The 20,298-nt window shown below is 40.3% G+C and overlaps 1 protein-coding gene across 1 annotated transcript in view; it reads right to left on the reverse strand.

Moving 5' to 3' along the window:
* Positions 1 to 263: 263 nt before the first annotated feature.
* The window catches only part of egfra (epidermal growth factor receptor a (erythroblastic leukemia viral (v-erb-b) oncogene homolog, avian)), a 47,348-nt gene continuing 27,313 nt past the window's right edge, over positions 264 to 20,298 (reverse strand). The window contains exons 8-28 of the mRNA XM_034104349.2: positions 18,792 to 18,908; positions 18,278 to 18,404; positions 18,086 to 18,159; positions 17,911 to 17,998; positions 17,555 to 17,754; positions 17,267 to 17,399; positions 16,772 to 16,862; positions 16,003 to 16,160; positions 11,722 to 11,760; positions 11,405 to 11,546; positions 11,044 to 11,166; positions 10,060 to 10,158; positions 8,739 to 8,924; positions 8,224 to 8,379; positions 7,514 to 7,589; positions 6,647 to 6,793; positions 6,415 to 6,512; positions 6,149 to 6,316; positions 4,040 to 4,087; positions 3,841 to 3,934; positions 264 to 2,837 (exon numbers count right to left, since the gene is read on the reverse strand). Coding sequence (XP_033960240.1) covers positions 2,494 to 2,837; positions 3,841 to 3,934; positions 4,040 to 4,087; positions 6,149 to 6,316; positions 6,415 to 6,512; positions 6,647 to 6,793; positions 7,514 to 7,589; positions 8,224 to 8,379; positions 8,739 to 8,924; positions 10,060 to 10,158; positions 11,044 to 11,166; positions 11,405 to 11,546; positions 11,722 to 11,760; positions 16,003 to 16,160; positions 16,772 to 16,862; positions 17,267 to 17,399; positions 17,555 to 17,754; positions 17,911 to 17,998; positions 18,086 to 18,159; positions 18,278 to 18,404; positions 18,792 to 18,908 — 2,708 coding nt within the window. The 3' untranslated portion in view covers positions 264 to 2,493. The remainder of the gene's footprint in view (positions 2,838 to 3,840; positions 3,935 to 4,039; positions 4,088 to 6,148; positions 6,317 to 6,414; positions 6,513 to 6,646; positions 6,794 to 7,513; positions 7,590 to 8,223; positions 8,380 to 8,738; positions 8,925 to 10,059; positions 10,159 to 11,043; positions 11,167 to 11,404; positions 11,547 to 11,721; positions 11,761 to 16,002; positions 16,161 to 16,771; positions 16,863 to 17,266; positions 17,400 to 17,554; positions 17,755 to 17,910; positions 17,999 to 18,085; positions 18,160 to 18,277; positions 18,405 to 18,791; positions 18,909 to 20,298) is intronic.

Genomic DNA, 20,298 nt, shown 5'->3' on the forward strand with positions numbered 1-20,298 from the left:
GGTCAACATTTTTAATTTATTGTAGTTTCTTAAGTCTTAAACACTGCAGGCATTACCATCTTTTAGGAGAATAAACAACATCAATGCAAACACCACCTTCAATCTGTTTATTGGAAAAAGATGCTTATCATCTGCTAAGAGTGTTTCATCAAATTGCTACTAGAAAAAGACTGAGTAGATAAGTGAATCACTGGGATCACCAGTCCTTCTTCCTGTGTCACGCCCTATACTTTTTAAAGCTATGGGAAAAGAAAACAGACAAATGGTATTTCCATAGAAAAAAGATTTATTCATGTTCACCTTTGAATGATATGATCACAATTCAGGAATAAGTGCATATTCACGTATGATGTGACAACCCTGTGTATAAATTATAGGTGACTATTTTGGGGTATATTACAGTATAATCTCTGTTTTCTGTACATGTACCTGTGTAAAATCTGCAAAAGTAGGCTTTCATGTTGCTACAATCATATTTTCCTTTAAAACTAGGAAGAATATTTGCACATGTAATGCTCTTGCAAGACTACAAGACTTAAAAGCAAATTCATAGATATGGTGTCAACACCTGGCGTGAAACAACTGTATACACTTTTGTTAAAAAAAGAAATTCAAACAAAGACAAGTCTCCAGGTAATAAAATAGATACATCAGAACAAATATTTGTTTCTGACCAGACATGAAACTATTCATAGTCTGTAAAACAACTCACGTTTACAGGGAAACACTTCTAATCTAAAATGTAAACACATTACTGACATGACCTAAGACAGTTCTAACAGCATTTTTCAAACAAGTGGACAAATATAACATACACAAAGTACAACTATTGATATGCATTTGAACAGAGGTGGTTTTATTCCCTTTACTTTTTACTGTAGCTTCCCAAGTAAAACATTTTACAAGCACACACACTAAAGTGCGATACTGATAAAAAGCTCAGATTATCATTTTTTGGGTTCACATAAATATGGCCCATGCCACAGAGGTCCTGCTAGTTTCCAACAGCTACTGTACACACAGATGTGTAAATACAACAATAGCAATTGCTATTTACCGTTACATTATTTTTATAGTTTGCGTGATATCACACACTCTTTTGTTTCCATCTAAATGAGGAAGCAACCCATTTTAAGTTCATACAGAACTGTCTTAGACCATAAAAGTAACATATTTAAACTTTTCACCAGTTTCCCATTTAAACTGAATATACATTCTGTACATTGCAACATTTTGTTTCCTCGTTGACTCATCCCTCAGGATGTCGTCAGGCCTCCGAGGTCCCCAACAGTCCAGCCAGCATTTTACTCTTAAAACCCTTTAATCGTTTTACCGTCGCCCCAGAGAAACGCTCTAAGCCTTCACTTCAGTGTCAAGTGAGCGCACCACTGTGTCCCTTGCGTATATAACCAATGTTTCTGCAACACATGTACCTTAGGTTTTTGTTGGGGTTGAGCTGCCAGTTGCTGCCAGTTGCTGCTGTTTGCAGTAGAGCTTCTGCCCCACTGACACATTAGGATCACTTGCAGCATTTGGTGCATAACATTCAAACGCGATTTTTACTTTCTGACAGGGGTTACAACAGATGAACGAAGCGCTTTTCTTCCAGCAACTGACGGTACGTCCACACAGCAGCTTTTCAAAAATCTTGAAAATCTTGGAGCTGGGCGTGTCTGACAGCTTGGGGATTTTTTGCGAGCAATGCGACCAACAACCAATCACATGAATCTCCCGCCCCCGACATACAAGGCAAAAAACCCCGGGGATTTTATGCGAGCAATATATATATATATATAAACTCCCCAAACAGGCGAAAACCTTCCAGTTTCACCCACTGTCTCTGCCACCTCCCTCCATGCCTGGTTCCTCCGGTTTGTATCCCGTTAATAGTTCTGGTCGTAAAGAACCGGGTGATTTGCTACCGTAATTTCTCGTTTGGAATATGAGATAATGAACTGCGGTCTGGTTCTCCCTGCTTACACGCGGTTTGATTGGCTAGCGCTTCTACTGTCAGATTTGCATAAACGTGTTTGATTGGCTGGCGCTTCCAGCTCAGCTTCAAAAGTTGAACAGTGCTCAACTTTGGAATCCTGGAAATCCTGGACATCCTGGAAATCTTCGCTTCGCTCCCCCACAATGCAGTTTGGCGAAAAGCGAGGCAAAGTGACGTTATCCCCATTCAAAGTCAATGGGCAGAGAAGCGTTGGAAGCGATGGAAGTTTCTTCTGAAGCTGCTGTGTGGACGTACCGTCAGGTTAACTGAGTCCTGTACGAGTGCCATTTTCATCAAGAAAAAGTCATTTGTAGTAAGAACAACTCGTTGGAACGAGAGGGGCTTTGTGTGGCTGCATGCAAACAACACGGAAAGCTCAGCCAAGTGTCACTTAACATAAATGATAATTGATGGTACCACTTAGCTATGTTTTCCCATCCAAGACATCAATGCCTTTCCTTAATGGAACAGGAAACGTATTGTCTGTATCCAATAAGACCTCAGTCTGGGCCCAGATACTCTGCGTTCTCCGCCGCTGGGATGTGTCCGTTGGCGTGGGTCTTGAAGGCGGGAGTGAAATCGTATTGATAATCCGGGTTGTCCATGCTATTCTGTGGCTGGTATTTCTGAACGCTGTGGACCGTGCCATTCGAGTGGAGTGGGTGGGTGGCTTGGAGCGGGATTTCGTTCAGATACTCGGGTCCAGTTGCCTCGTCTTTAAAGCAGTTCAAGTACTCTGACTCTGTGTCGTCTGAGGAGATGGTGGGCAGCATGGTGCGAGGAGGACCCGGGTGCTGGTAGATGGGATTCATCACATCAGAGACTCCGTTCTGGTTCATGTATTCTGTAAGAAAGTCAGTGACATTAGCAACCACACTTGATAGGTTCTCATTAAGTGTACACACAGCTTATATAGAAAATAGCAGGTCATTTATTAAATGATCAGAACATAATGGTGGTATGTTTCAGACCATTAACTGCAAGTCATTAAATCACGGCGGATCATTGTCAAACCAAAAAGTTTGCAGATTGATTTCCAAACTTTCAGACAGAAACTGTCAAAACATTTATATAATGTATAAATGTAATATATGGGCATGACTTTTAAAACAAGTGAATGCCTATTAAGACACGTTATGGGAAATGCAGCATCAAGTGATTGTGAAGCTTCATTATTACAAGGGCTATAACTATTAAATAGGGATGTCTATGCCTCTTGTCTGGATTGATTTTGAACAATCTCTTAGAAATATGGCTCTTGCAATTGAAGGGCAATACTAAAAACATTTGAGCACCAGGTTTACAAAATACTTTAAACATGCTATAGGCAACCAGCTTATCACAGTGAGCAGTATATTTGCTTTACTTATATTACATTTTTGAGGAGCATAGGTTCTGAAAAGTCTCCCTAATGGTTCACTCAAGGAAGTTTAGTGCTCTCGAAAAGCATTGCATTTATGAGCGATGTTTATCTAAGAAGTACATTCTTATGACATCAAAAGAACAATGAGAATTGCAAAGCTTGTGTGTACTAAAAGGTTGCCGACTAGTGCTAGTGCTCTCAACAAGTAAAAAAAACAATCTGTATGGAATTATGAAAAATATAAATAAGGTGGTACTGTTGCTAATACATAGATGATAATATATGTTGTTGTGGTCAAGAGTACAGCCTTAATTCTGCCACTATTAATTTCATCCCTCAACTGCATCCACCAATACTAAAGAAGTTTGCGGTGCAATAAGTACAGCACTTTGTCCACTAGATGGCCCACTTTCTCACTGAGATTCACTTTACATACATAAAATAGTGGTGCCACTGAAGCGTTTTGAAGTGAGAGGATACTTGCCTGGAGATGGTAGGAAGGCGTCATCTAAAAGTTTGTCTGTGGGGTCAGGAATATATCGGAGGACCATGCTGCCATCTCTGCTCGGGAATCCATTCTACAACAAATGAAGGACATTTTTAGGGCTGTAAAACTCAAAAAGGAAATAATACAAAGAGGAAATCAATTTGCTCTAAGTTCAAAATCATTGATTTCGTCTTACCAATATGCCATTTCTGCCGTGGCACCTTCCAATGCTACTGTTGAGGCTCTGTAAATGAACATAGACATTGATTACTATCTCATGATGACACCACTTTAAATGCAGAGCAAGACATTTTTTTAATACATCCATCACACATTTTAATAAGCATCTGTGCACCATAAAGTAGACTTTACGTGAAGAAAGGTTTACCATTTAAATGGACAGGCATTATCAGCTCAATGCATACTCCAAAGATAGTGCTCATTTTAAATTAAGCAAATATTTACTTTCGGTCACTGTGGTTTATTTGAAAGCCTCCCAGGACGTTTACTTCCCTTTGAAAAGTGATAATAATGTGTTTTTATGGTACCAGAGAAACCACAGCTGTCATCGCTGTACACGCTGATGAGGATCTAAATAAACGTCCGCCAAGCCGATTCATATTCATTCAGGCAATCTCACCAGCTTTGTTGTGTCCGTCATATCCTCCAGTGAAAGGACTGTGAATGGTGTTAAAACCATGGAAACCGGGCGAATACAGAGAACAAAGTGACAGCTGTGGCGATGCAATTACTTTCAACAAGAAAAGGAAATTAAACACGTCGAAGGAGCAACCATCTGTAAAAAAACTTGACCGCAGTGGACCATGTGATATTACAAAAGCAGGCCTCGGCTGAGCTTTTATTGGACGCAGATTTTTTAAAAGGTGCCTGGAAAGGTAATCACACTTTAAAGTTTGTATCGGCTAACCAGGCTGTCAGTGCGGGCAATGTTCCCAGGTGTGAGAGCCAGACCTACGCATGGCCTTCACTGAACCTAAGGTAGAAGAGTTCTCCTTTTCAGTTCTCATCAATCAAAGGGCAGCAGGGACGAAATGTGGGAGAGGGGAAGATGATGAGGATGAGTGGGTAGGGGTCAGGAAGTGGAGAAATAGTCCCTCTGGTCACAGTTAAACAGAATAGGAGCAGGGTTCAACTACCTGCTTGAATTCAACTTAAGGTCAATCAGTTTGACTGTTGCTGTTCGATCACCTGGATTCAGTTTAACTGTCAGTGTTCTGTTTCATGTGAAAGCTAATTACTTCCAACAAGCTGAAAAATGTACTGAGTTTATTTCCACTCCGTCTCTCAGGGTAATGATTTATGCAGAAACCCCATTTCCCAAAACACTGCTAAAATAGCACAATTAAAATGTCAAACAGTTGACTGCATGTCGGTAAAATGTGCACTGCTGGTGCATGTGGTGCAATTTCTTAATCAAGAATTATTGCTGCTGTTTTTCTGAGAAATGTAATCATTCCCCCGTAGCATCTGGCAAGCTACTCTTCTTCCACTGTTTCAATAGGAAAAAAGGTCAATGTGAGTGACTCGATGTGTGTGTATGTAAAGGTATCTGCGTATCATTACATTTACTTTTTTTCTTTTTTTTACAGTTAACTCTGTATTGACTGAAAACTTACTCAGGACAATATTGTGATAATATTCTGGATCTCAAATATATGTAAAACCATTATATGAGTAGAAGTAAATGTGGTGGATCAGGTAACATATATAATAGCTTAATGCAACTAATTGTAGCTTAGTATTTTCAAATCTGTGTATTTTCACAATGTATGCATTTCAGTAAAACTACCCCACCTTTCACATACACATGCAGTAGTCAGTCTTCACCATGAGTGACTCAGAGGCCATTTGCGTAATAACTATTTTTCTGGCCAGTACATGTTTGTTTGCCTAAAATACTTTTACCAACAAAAAAAAATACTCTTCTGGCCTGAAAGTGCATTATTTGAATTGGACCAGTGGTTTCAGCAGCTTTAGATTTGTAAGGTTTTTAGAGGCTTTATAAAGTGAGAAATGTCTACATTATACTATTCGTTTTGCTTTTAAAATACCCGACCACAAAGCAGAAAGGATTCAACTCTGAAAGATTTTTCAGATATATCAGCAGTGGCATTGAATAAATCCCATCTTAGTTTTGTTTGTGCCAGGATGCATAATTTTCTCAGCTATTGCCAACATCTGTGCCAAAGTTCAACTAATGACACCTGAGCCTGAGAGATAGATACACATAGGCACACCTTTTCCACAACCTTTGATTGGTACTTTTTAATAGGAAGTAGCTTACTGTGGAGTGAAGCAGCGGGGTGATGGAGGTGCTCGGGCTGCTGAAGAAGCCATGTTGTGGCACCAAGTACTCGTCAGCGTCCACAGCGTCCTCCATGCCATCTCCGCTGATCAGGCTGCGGTACAATTTATTGTCTGAAGGACTCGGTAGGTGCATGCGATCATCGCCCTGGGATAGAAAATAACATGTAGCTAGTTAGCTTGGTGTACAATGGTTTTATCCAAAGACAAATAAACTGTGACTAAAGATGCGATGTGAAATCCTACCTGAATGACCAGATATCGAGAAGGATCCCGTGCCATTTTTGTAAACTCAGCTATAAGTTCCCGGAAACGTGGTCGGCTGTCCGCGTCAATCATCCAACCTGTACACACGCATCAGCAAATATCCTCATTAGACAAGGAAATAATATAAAACGGTAGAATCTGATTCAAAAAGGTATATATCATGTGAATACACTATTAAACAATGGTTTTAAACATAGCCCATTACACTTACATTTCACCATGATCATGTAGACGTCGATGGTACAGATTGGAGGTTGAGGCAGTCGCTCCCCTTTCTCCAGGACCCCGGCTATATCACTGGCTGGAATTCCATCATACGGTTTGCTCCCAAATGTCATCAGCTCCCAAACTGTTACGCCTACAGAGAGGAGGACAGTTGGTATATGTCAGTGTATAAAAGAGAGGACATGAGAATGACAGGATGCAAGCTTCCCAAATATCACACAGAATCAAAATAACTATGTTGACAAATTGGCTCTGCTTGCAGGAGTGGGAGTTAGCAGGATGCATATCTGTGTTGGAGGAACTGAGGAAGGGGGGAAAGGAGGAAAGGAAGCTTGTCACTTCTGCCAGGATCTGTTGATGCTTTCGCCATATTGAGCGGAAGGCATCATCAAAACCCTCGGGGAAAGACGATTTGGAGGCTGACCAATGCAAGAAAGCTGTTCAGTGTGTTGGCACCTGTGCTGCTGGTGCTGGAAGAAATACTAACGTGGGTTGTGGCAACAATCCCTTCTGTTCTGTTATTGTCCATTTGAGACTGCTGCTGTGTAGGTGTGTTACCTGCGTCCTAAAACTCACAGATGCTATCAAGATGTTCTCAATTTCTGTTTTGACATGTTGACGGATCCAAAAACAACATCCTAGCTTCAATACTGCCTTTGCTGTTTAAGCTCTTTATTTGGCAATGAATACATATTTCTCCAGTGAGACTGTCACCAAAACTCAGGAGTATAGAAGCACAGCTGTTTTACACATCTGAAGTTTCACAACGACCCGAGCTCAGTCTGCATCACAAGCATTGTTAATGCCTCACTGGGTTAGAGGCAGAGCATGTGTTCTCCACGTAAAGACTCACCATAACTCCATACGTCACTCTGGTGTGTGTATGTTCGGTTCTGGATAGATTCAAGAGCCATCCATTTTATTGGTACCTGCAGAACAAAACGAAGTGACGTTATATTTTTCATCTGCCACCTTCCAAAAAGGCTATAATAATATAAAAATGTTATGTTATGAATACAGCACGGTGCAGCATCAGATTATTTTTGCTGGCAAGATTAATGCCATCAATTCATTAGTAGAAGGAATTGTTGTTGAACTGAAATCAATCACTGTCTATAACACATACTACAAGTAACTACACTGTCACCTAGTGGTGGTGAATTGCAATAGTCTAACATACAAAAATCCCCTTTTTATCTGGACATAATAGATGTGTCACAAAATACAGAAAAATTATTTTAATATTTGGGATGTATGATAATATTGTGAAACCATTACATTATTGGGCGCTACAGAATGTCTATAATGTAGGTCCCCCTGTATTTACAAGCCAACACACACTACATATTTTCTTTGTGGAAAATATTGCTTTCAGTCTCACAAAGAAACATCTATAAGAGAAGGAACATTTCTGTTGTCATGTCTCTTCTCTGTGACAGAGCTTTTACAATAGCTACAATCTAGAGCAAAACTACAAATGTGTAATATACCATTTTTCACAACACTCCTTTTTGTGGATGTATTAAAAAAAATTGGAAATTATTATGGCAGACAGACACCGACCTTTCCCCCATCTGCATGGTACTCTTTCTCGTCTGCGTTGAGGAGTTTGGCCAGACCAAAGTCGGTGATCTTGACATGTTGAGGAGTCTTCACCAAAACATTTCTCGCTGCCAAGTCACGGTGTACTAAGCGGCGCTCCTCCAGGTAGTTCATACCCTTTAGTCAAACAAACGATAGAGTTGTTACATAAGTGCAGTTCTCTTTTTCAAAAGCTGTCTGATATGGCATGTAAACATTGCTTGATCAGACGTGATCCAAGATATAAAAGTGCTCTCTTGATTAACCTGTCATCATAAACAAATACATCATAGCAGTCAACAGTATTTCTTTCTACCAGTTGCCAAAACAAAACTTGCCCTCCAAAAAAACCCACTTATTTAGTTTTTATCAGATATGGTAGACATAGAGACGTGATAAACTGTTTTGTGTTTGCAAGTAAAGCTCAATGTAGCTTTTTGACAGACCCCCCCCCCCCCCCCTATGTAAGTTGATGCCTTTACAAGCTGTTCTCTCACCTTGGCTATCTGCACACACCAGTTGAGTAGGTACTGAGAGCCGATATTGTCCTTGTTCTCTTTGACATAGTCCAGCAGGCAGCCGTACGGCATCAGCTGAGTGACGAGCTGCACTGTGGAGGTCAGGCAGATGCCGAGCAGACGACACACGTGGGGGTGCTCCACACTGGCCATCACATAAGCCTCCTGTGGGGCACAGTTAGATCTTTTTCATTTAATGCATTATATAAATTGGAAGCAGTCAGGTGAAACTAACAACAAAAATAACCCCCTTATCTAGATCTAAAAAGGAGACAATTCATATTATTTTAAAATTGCGACGAATAAATTGTCTGTTTCAGAAATACTTCGCACAGCCGTTTCCATCTTCAATGAAAAAACCGATGGCATAAGAAACATGACATTGTGTTTGGTGATAAGTGTCTTAGCAGCAGTCATAACCAGCCAAGCATATTTTATGTAGCTCAGCTGCAAGTGGAAACTCTCAGTCACCATAACAGAAAAGCGAATTAAAGAAAGAACCATGGGGATAATCCTCGCAGGCTACCATCAACAGGCTTCCTCCAAACCATGCGAACAGCACTTAAACGTAGCTTTATTAAGGAGAACTCCTGCCGTGAGTACATTAAATGTACCCCAAACATTATCCACAGGACTCTTACAGTATGCACATTGTTCAGTACATAGCCACTTTATTATTAGGAGCCCTGTAATTTAAAAAAACACGCCTCTGCCCCCAAGGCAAAAGGTTCAGAGGACGCGTTTGTCTGATTCAACTTCCAGATGTACGGTGACTGAGAAACATGATCGCAAAATCACAGTATTTAAGATGCACATTCATCAGTTATCATAATGCCGGCTGCTCTCTCAGTGCGGCTACAGATCTACATTCCTTTGCAGAACACCTTGGGGTACAAAGCAACGCCCACCACAGTCCTCCAATGAATTCATCTCATTTCCTTACAGGCCAGTAACAGGTCACTTTGTAGAAACTTGACACGTTCTCTAATACAAAGAAAATAGGAAGTCTTACATTTAAATTAAAGTTGCATGTGCTATGTATTACAGGAGGCCCTTCTATTCATTTGACATCTGGAAGCAATTATTCTCATATTAATCAACTACTTCCGACTTCTGAGCATTATATTTTATTATATTGTGATAATGTGCACAGACTTTTTGACTTAACATTTCTTCTCCTACCGGTAGCACACACTGTAGTATTCTTGGAAATGTATTTTTAAATGAATGGCTGTTTTGGTTCTCAGTATTACAGTAAGCGTGGAGTTACAAAATGTACCACATGAATCAGTAAACCTACGTCCAAGATCTCTTTGTTTGCCTTTGGTGAAGTAGCCTCTCTCAAAACCTTGATGGCCACAGGGATCTTCACATCCTCTCCCTCTGGAACCCACAGGCCCTGTATGGACACATTTTGTTATTGTGCAGGCTTTATTACACTTGAATCATCAACAAGTGCAAACATGCAAACATGCAAATGTACAGTAAAATGCACAAACAGTGACGCTCATGTATTGCTCAAATCAAACCCTGCCAGGAGTGGGAAAAGCACATGTACTCAATAACTGAGCTTTACTTTAAGGTACTTCTATTTATGCTATTTTCATCTTTCATTTCAGAGTGTACTATAATACTTTTGACTCCACTTCATGTAGTTGACCTAAATAAAGTAATACAATCATACGTAATATTCAACAGTTTGACTTCTTCCAACACTGACTATCTTTAACTAAATGCCTAGTCCTTATTCCAACCTTTTTCCTATAACCAAATCTTAACACTCAAATAGCCATTTGAATGTCCTTACTTTACAAAATGTCCCTCAAGGTCTAAAACTGAAATGGCTCTTAATCATTAAAAAGCTCACGCACTCACTTTTTGTACTAATATTGGGTTTATTTCAATGTTCCCCCTGCAGATTTACCCAAAAATGAACCTTAAATCAACCCTAAAAGAAAACTTAGTAGAGATCAGTCTTTTGTCTCTGTGTGACAAGTTAGTCCCCACAATGTCACGGTGTAAACACATATCCTGATGAGATTAATACTAAGTATATGTACACTGAGTGGAGTCACTCAAGCATGATCTGGCAAGTTAGAAATGTGTCTTTTAATTGAAAAATTGACCACAGATGTAGATGAGCGAAAACAGTGACGGGTGTTGGTTATGTAAACTTGGCACATGCAGAACTGCTCAGCTCCAGCTCTAATAAAGCTTGACGCTGGAGCCGAATTTTGACAAAAAGGTGATTGGAGACAAAAACCAGCATGAAACGTGTGATTACCTTGTAAACTGTACCAAAGGCTCCTGAGCCCAGCACTTTGAGCTTCTTGAATTCGGGTTCCTTCAGGATTCGCAACAGAGCCTGGTTTGGTGCTTCTCCACTCGGAGTTAGGGGTTCAACCAACTGGAAAAGAAGGATTGGATATATTATATCTTTAAAAAAATGTAAACATTGAGAAAAGTCCCATACTGTATATATCATTTGAAACAGATGCCTGCACTTGCCCTTACAAGCAAAAGACGATGGGTAAAAATAACCGTCTCAGCGTAAATCAGGCTTGTTTGACTATAAATGATCAAATCTGCTCCTCTCGACAGCTTGATGCCTGAACAAGAGTGGTGACTCAGTCCCCTCATCTCACCTCTCTCTCTTGCAGAAGTCTGCGCGTCGTTCTCTTCCTCTTGATGTGGCGTCGGCGCATCAACACAAACACAGACAGGCCTGCAATAAGAACAGCCAGCAGCCCACCGACAACACCAGCCGCGATCATGGAGAGGCCAGAGCTGCCGAGAGACAGGTGGGAGCTCATTTAACAACGCAGGGAAAACAGAGCACATTTACAAATTCAATAAACAAGGAGAGAAGGAGAGAAGGAGAGAAGGAGAGAAGGAGAGAAGGAGAGATGAGAATGCCTAACTTAGTTTATCCTTCAGCAGCAGTGTTACTATATTTACTCACCTTTTATTCTGGCAGCCTTGAAGACCAGGCCCACTGCAACTGTAAAGAAATCAATGCAAACAAGTTTGAATAGATACTATCGTTTCTATTTCACACTGCAGAATCACCGGGTCATTATGAGTCCATTGTTTACATATGATGCTAAAACAATCCTTGAAAGGCTTTGCAATCAGTCTCCTCACATTTTTTTGTATACCTGCCAGCCAAATTCTTTTTCTTAACTAGTGTTGGGCAAGTTACTTCCAAAATGTAATATATTACATATGACTTATTACTGTCTTTTGAAAGTAATAAGTTACATTACAATATTACGGTCTCTGAAATGTAATGAGTTACACTACTTTTATATTACTTTTGAGTTACTTTCACCAAAATAACCGCAAAAGAATGGCTAGGCAATTGAAATGCTGAAATGTAGTTTAGTGCAGCTCATTCTACATCCAATGAAGGGCGATGTGGTATAGCATAACAACTGTGTAGGCCCTTAAGGCTACTAACAACTTGTATTACACTGCTTAGTTGAATACTCGATTCTGATTGTAAATTCTTAACATGTGACACTTTGTTAATACAGTAGTACAGACCGCTGTCAAGGACTATAATGAAGGTTGCTAAGGAGGATCAAGAAAGAGAAAGGAAAAGAGGTTAAAATACGGAGCGCTGGACGTCAGATAAATCACCAGAAGAAGGCAGACAGGAAGTGAATAATAACAGGACACGGAACGGGCTCTGTAGTGTGTTTAGTATATGGCCGTGTGCAGGCCCGGTTCCAGAACAAAATGACTCGGGGTGCCTCTGAGGTTACAGGGGGCGCAGCAGTAATAGGGTTACATGAGCAATAGTGGCCGGCAACAGCAATGCAAAATAGCATTGATGGACCCAATGAACAGATTATGCCATTTGTTATGTTTTAAAACCAAGCAAGTGAGAACATTTCAAGTGAGTTAAAATGTGCAATCCTGAAATATCTCATATAGTCCAAAGTGGACTATGGCAAGGAAAAGCACAAAAGCACAAAAGCTTCAAAGCTGCACTGATAAAACAAATGAGAACATATTGTAAAGCAAGGCAAATATTATTTGAACCAGCTCATGGTTTGAAATGGCAAACATTGAAAAGCAAAAGTATTATTAAAACCATGTACATCATCACTTTGGTCCCATCATATACTCTGGGAAGAGAATATTTACTGTGCTTGAAAACTGGATCACATCATCATCATGTGAGGTTGACTTTGTGACCTGGAGAACATTCCAGCTGCAACATTAGCTCGTTGATAAGCTTGGGATATGAGATCTTTTTGTAGCCATTCGTGGTGAAGGCATCTGTGCTATTGTATGCATTATTTTTGACCCAACATTTCTACAGGCATGGCAGAATATGAATCTATTTTCACATTAATATTCAAGCCATTGTCTATTTTTATACCACGAGCTGCAAAATGACCGCCTAACCCCACTGTACAGGCGGGTACTTGTTTAGATATATACCTGGGCAGGCTCTGTTTTGCCGTGGTATCCTGGCACCTGCGGGCCGCAGAGGGGCGGAGTAGTTTCGGGCGACGAAGACTGCTGCTCCGGGGGCGAGTCAGGCGAGTCTGGCGGGAGTAAGCTAGTGTCCACAACGGAGGGTAACGTGAAGTCCCCATCCGACCTGTTGCTACTGTCTGCAGTAGATGGAGTGTCGCTGGCGTTTTGTGATGATTGCTTTAACCATTTTCGTATAAATAATTATCCACAGATGTGTGTCACTGCTGTGGAAGCACTTTGGAAATGATGCACGCGCAGCGGAGCAGGTCACGCGCACCTGACACAATTTGTTGTTAGTATTTTTCGCTCCGCTCTGTTTTTTGATAGAGGGTGGATAACATTTAACTGGGGGTGCAATGCATGCCTATGCACCCCCGAAGATCCCGATGCGAAGCCTGAAGGGTAAACACCAGGTTTACTAATCTACCCGCACAATTTGTCTCTGGTGTCGGAAATGTCTCGCTATGTTAGTACATTCTTAAAAAAAAAACACCATTTAATTTCGGGTTAAAATGTGAGCATTGTAACGGGTAATATATTACCCACATTTCATTAGTAATGCCTTACAGTACATTACTTCGTTACAGCAAAAAGTAATATATTACTGTAACTCCCTTACTTTTGTAACGCGTTACACCCAACACTGTTCCTAACACATTTAATCGATTGTGTGCAAAAAAGACGACTTCTGCCTCCAAGCTCTCTGCAATTTCCTACAAGACTAAATACCAATAATGCATCAATAACTGGGGTCCATTGAGGTCAGTTTCCAACCCTTAGGGGTGAGGTGGTTTTCTTGAAGTATCTTTGTAATTAAAAAATGTTATCATTTCATATTCCAGCTATTCCTCAAAAAACATGGTTTGGATATTATGCCATTCACATTTTAAATGTACATTTTAAGAAAATGTAGTTTTTGTATTACTACCCCAAGCTTCCATAAGTGGGTCAAAAATGACCCACATGCATTTTCTATGGCATCCTATGGGAACCTTTGATTCTTATCACCTGTGTCTGTCAGGAATACATTCACTGTAGACCACACAGACTACATCACAAGTGACACCTCTCAGGAAGATTATTTTACACAGCAAGATCTGATACCTGTCAGAATACTGTGAGGGTCTCAGAATAGTGGAGATCTTTGGGACAATATGTTTAAAAACGTTTTTTTGAAAATGTAAAAAAAAATTCTAAAATTATAAATTGTGAAAAATGTAATATAAGATATTTCTAATGTGAACCAAAATATAATACTAAATATTATACAAGTGATTTCTCTTAACCAAAATGACAAAAATGGCATAAAAACACATTATTCTAATACGGGTCCTTTTAGACCCACTTATGGAAGAGTGTAGGGTCTAGGGTTGCAAAATTTCCACGGGAATAAACGGGAATAAACTGGGAATTTTCTAAATTGAAGGTTGGCTCTTCATAGGGAACTTAAATACAGTTGGGGAAAGTATATTTTAGCATAATCTTGACTAAAACAAATAGATGCCATTCAAGTACACTTGAATATCCATGCCATAGCACACTGCTTACTGCATGGCTATTGAGACCACACAAACTGGTTGGCATTCGGGCAAACCTAAGGCTCTCTGAGCCGGACACAGAGCCATCCTCAACAAGGCTGGACAGTGACACTGCAGAGGAAGACTCAGAGTTGGATGTTGATGAGGCCCAGGAAGAGCCCGTTGACTGAAAGGGTTTAGCCAAAATGCAGAGGATCGCTTGAAGGAAGATTTGCTTTTGTTTGATGGAACTTTTTGGAGGGAGAAGGGCTCTTTTCATTTAACATTTTGAATGGGACTTTGTGGGGATTTTTGGATGGGGGGTGCATTTTTGTTCATATTTTAATGAGTGGGGTTGGGGGGGATGAGTAATATTTAACTCAACATTCCTGTCTTCGTTCTTCAATGAAACAAATAATTGCTCAATCAAATAATTAAAACTTGTTCTGTTCTACTTCTGTTGAAATGTCATGTTTTTTGTTTAATTTTGCATCGAATATCTCCAAAATCCCCAGCTTAACTTCCCATGGAAACTTTCCGGAAATGTACCGGAAATGTTTCGCCCCTTTGCGACCCTAGTAGGGTCCAGTCACTCGTGCATCTAAGGGTTACATGTAGTGCAATTTTGTATTTATAAAACACTACACTAGTAAAAACACAAGTTGTGGAAATGTTCGTCATATTTTACTTGATAAAAGGTTGCACAATATGGTTACATAAGCCAATCAACACAGGTTTGGTTGAAACAATATCCAAGACAACCATTAACCACACACCACCATGGCTGAAAGTTGATAGTCAGTGAACATAACATCTGCTTTCAGTTCTGTAAAAGTTAGTTTTGTTCGGTTATATGGTGCAGTGCAGACCTCTGAGATCCATTGCAAACAAATGGAAACCAACGAGCATCTAGAAAGCTATACAATTATGATATGCTTTAGAAAAAGAGCTTAAGTAATACATGTAATGATGTGTAAAATGTTAAGTAAATGGGAAAACTAGAAAATGTACTATAAGCTTCATTAACTTCCCCTCCTAAATTGTCAATTTCATCACTAATCTCAGCAAAAATGTCTTGATATTAGGAGCCAATTTCTCTACAATTTGTGCCAGCAGCACCACAGCTGACCCTTCTGGATCGGATTAAGTTACTGCATCAACATTACGACAGACGAATGTGTGCAACACAGAGAAATGCAGTGCCAGTTCTCATCTGGGCTGCAGGAAGTCGTTACCCCTGAGTGCAGTTTTTGTGGCAGAGCTTGCACACTTTCATCTCGTCTGCGTATTTCCACACCAGCATGTCGTCCTCCCCTGGCACGCCTTGTGGACACCGAGGAACACAGAACAGGCCATCCTGGTAGTTGGCACACTTAGTACAGTTTCCAGATTCCTGAAAGACAAAGAGAAACCTTGAGATGTTTACAATTCCCTTGAGGAGAGAAGTACATATTATGTAAACTGCCCTGTCTCATAATAATAATTTCTCAAAGCTAGATGCGCACATCTTCCTCATAAAGATGAAATGTTTGACAATAAAAATCCACCCAGAATGTGTGGACTTACTTTATGCAAGCACAACATTGTTGCAGCAAAGCAATACTTTTCTTTCAAACGGTCTACTTCTCTTGTCAATAATAAAACCCTACATTCCCTACAGTTATTTTCAACCAACCCAAAAAGGGGTTGGAACTTGTTTTCAGTCAAAGACGAGATTATGGGCATCCAGAAGTAGACTGTGCTCCAGCTAGATCACAGCCACACCCCTCATCCCAAACACAACACGTCTTGTGGCTGCACTGCATTATGGTCCAATAAAGCTGCTGTTGATGGAGAAACATTCTGCCATGGAATTCATGCTACGTAATTGTTCATTTGTGGTTCTCTTTGAATCTGGGCGACTGACATTTACTGAGGACATTTGAGATGAATAGATAATGTTCGCCAAACTTTTCTACAGTAAAGTTTCTGCATAATGTTTGTGTTCAGTTGTGTCAAACGTACCGGAGTACTGCAGGTCGCACTCCCATTCATGCGATGACACTCAGGGTGACACTCGATGCAGGTTGTATTCACCGCAGTCTCTCGCAGCTCTCTGCAAAAACAAAAACAAAGCTGACACACTCTCACCACTGGCACGCCTAGTTTTAAGTTACAAGTTACATGTAATCCCTTTTTTGAGGTTAAATTGTAAGCATGTCAAGATTAAATGTTTGACAGAGATCTGCAAAAATCAACAGATTTGAGTAAATGTGCCTTTTCAGCTACAGTGTTTGTCTTCTGTCTTCTGGAGGTTTAATTTTAAATACCTTGGATCGTATTTGCTCTTTGAAATTGATTCAATAACAAATCCCCAGTGTCTAGTCTGGAAATGCTTGTGGTATGAAAATGGACTTTGAAGGAGTTAACTGTAAAGTACACGGATCTGATGTTCAGACGGTTTGTTTATCTAACGTAAGAAACTGCATTTCAGAGCTTAAAAGGCATTATCTCCCTTACCCCTCCAGGATGTTGCAGGAGTCAACACAGCTCCCAGCTCGGTTGTAATCTCGACAGGCGAAACACATGTCAGGGCCGGGACCCCAGCAGCCGTCCGCGGTACACTTCCTGTCGCAAGTGTTGTTCAACAGGGCTGAAAACAAACAAACAAACAATCTCCGTATGATTACCCAATGTTGTGATTAGACTTCCTTAATTGAATCTGGTTGGTGCATTGCGTAATCAGACGTTACACATCAACAAAGAGGATCTGGCTGAATGTGTTGTGGGAAACCAATTTCAATGTACCACATGTGGCAGCATCCGCATCTTCGTCTATGATGACAGTCTGGCTTTCTGATTTGAAGAGCCTGTTCCAGTGGCTTTTGTTGGTGTAGCACAGGTTGTGGTTCTTAACGATGACCACGTCTCCATCGCTGATTTCTTTGAGGGAACGAAGGCCCAAGTGGTTGATAGTGAGCTGAGCTATCATCAAACTACGGCTACCACTACCAAGGATAAAATAGTGGAGCAGGAAGAGGAGAAGAGGAGAAGAAAAAAAAGGAAAGATTTTATGACAGCCTTGAATAATCCTCAACGCTTGATTCATTTCTGGTGATCTCAAGGATGTGAATCTACATGGGGGATCTTTACAAGGAACATACCGTTTAGTTCTTCCTCGAACGATCTCCAAATTCTCAAAAGGACTGAGTGAGCTCATGCTATCTGGCCACGTTTGGATCAACAAGTATCCTGAAGCAACACATGGATCGTTAATTGTTAAACTGTTTCATGTGTATTTAAGTTGTGATGCATTACTCATTCCTTATGTAGTCTTACCAGTTATTTCCTTAACCGTCTTAAACACTTCAAGCTGGGAAAGCTCCATCTTTGGTGTTTTGGTAAATGGATCCCTACAAATAATGACATGTTTTCCATCATTGTTAAAGGTAAAAGGTCATTTATTGCAGTTAATAAAGTTGGCATACACAGGCATACAGGCTGTAACACCGTTTACTGTCCTTAACTTACCCATAAATTGATGTGTGGATGATAGCAATGTTGCCATTGATTTTCGTGCAGTTTTTAAATGAGTCAATGTTGGTGGCATTGATAGAAATGATGTGAGTCAGGTCTCCTATTCCAAGTCCATTACACACTGTAAACAATAACAAAACAACATCAGTTAAGACACTTTTTAAGAGTGCTTGACTTTACTCTCATTTTGGTATTAGGTTAAACCAAACTGAGCATGGCATTTTAGACAAACTGTGTTGGAAAAACTAGTAGATTTCAGAACCTTAACTTCACTACAAGAATCAATATAATGATATTATAAAGTAAAAGTACCAATTATTGAAAGCAAATTGTAAAGTATCACAACTAAAAATCCATTCATTATAGCAGCAGTGTGTTTCTTACAGTTTTATATAAGTATGTATTGGATCATAGCTAGTGTTTCAGTAATATGAAAGTTTCATTATCATATTGTAGTTGGTGCCTCAAAGATGTCCCCAGGTTGCAGAGTGATAGTTTGAGCCCCCACCTTTTGGGCACAGTCCATCACATTTGGCGCACCTCCTGATTCCTCCGTCGTCCACCTCGTATGTGTTAGCACTGCACGTCCGGACACACGATCCATGATCCGTTACAACATAGTTATCTGGAATCATTCCAAAACACAAGCTGTTGACTTCATAATCATTTTATGTTTAATGTTTATAGTATGAATGACATCAAAACCAATCCTCTCTCGCACAAGTTTGTATTAAAAGCACAACTATAGGTACATAATCATGCTGGGCCTTAAGTAAACACTGAGTAACACTAGGACAGACCTGTGAGTTAAACTGAGAAAGAACAGTTGTTGCATTAACACGCCCTGCAACTTAATCATTTTCTTTTTCGTGTTTCTAAAGTTTATAATTAAACTTGGACAAAGTGTAACCCTGAAGGACAACCTGGGCCCTTGTCCAGCATACCTCAATGTGGAAGAGCTCATAATCATGCATGATGTGTTTCATACTGCCTAGTGAAGTCTACTAGTTTTACTTTGATTGAATGACTGTCAAGCAAACATCTATAGCAATGATGTTATATCACTGTATAGTAGGTTTAAGTAATGTATTAGCAATCGTGGATAAAAATACAAAACAAAAATAATAAGTTTCATAATCATACGGAGCCCCAAAAGGTTCATGGAGAGAAAAAAAAGTATCTTGTGCGCACGAGAAAGTATTTTGTTACCGGTGCGCCAAGTAGGAAGTGGAGCACAGAGGAGACAACCGTTTCATTGCAGACGGTTATGTTTATGTGGAGAAATGGCAGTGCATACATTATTTGAGATATATTTCAAACTCGGACTTCATTTAGGGACATTTTGGCGAGGGGTTTAGAGCTATTTGTTTAAGCACTGGATTAGCAAAACAGAAGAGTCTGTAAACCAGTCTGCTTTGATCTATGAATTCATGTTCGTGATTTACAGTATCTGCTGCCCACAGCTGTTTTATAGAAGGAAAACCTCCTTCACTTTATGAAATCTCTGCGGCACCAGTGGCCTGTACTATGAAGCAGGATTTGCTATTTACTATTCATTCATGAAGTATGACGCTGCGCTGTCAGCACGCGTCACCATGTTTGTGATTGGTCAAATGTTGGTAACCCCGTCCCTTTCACGTGAACGCGCTCTCAGCCGGACAGAGAAACCCTGGTTGATTTGCTGAGTTGATAACCAGCTTCGTAGGACCGCTTAGCGACATCGCGTTTGTTAGGGTTAGTTAAGCCGGGTAACTCAAACATATCCAGGGTCTGTTGAACTGGCTTCGTCGTACAGGGCACTGGAGGCAGTAACATGTAACTCAGCAGAATCTGAGAAGAGCAGCACCAGCTGCGAAGAGGTGCCTTTTACTGTTTACTTCACTGCGTTTCCCTTCATTAGAACCGCTGAATAGAGATCGAGGCTGCTACGTTTAACCACACACACTTCTACACACATCGAACTGCCCGATTAATCCCCCTATTACTCGTTTTATGTCCGGTCACCAGGGCGCATG

The sequence above is a fragment of the Pseudochaenichthys georgianus genome, chromosome 17, assembly GCF_902827115.2.
Source record: "Pseudochaenichthys georgianus chromosome 17, fPseGeo1.2, whole genome shotgun sequence".
Lineage (NCBI taxonomy): Eukaryota > Metazoa > Chordata > Actinopteri > Perciformes > Channichthyidae > Pseudochaenichthys > Pseudochaenichthys georgianus.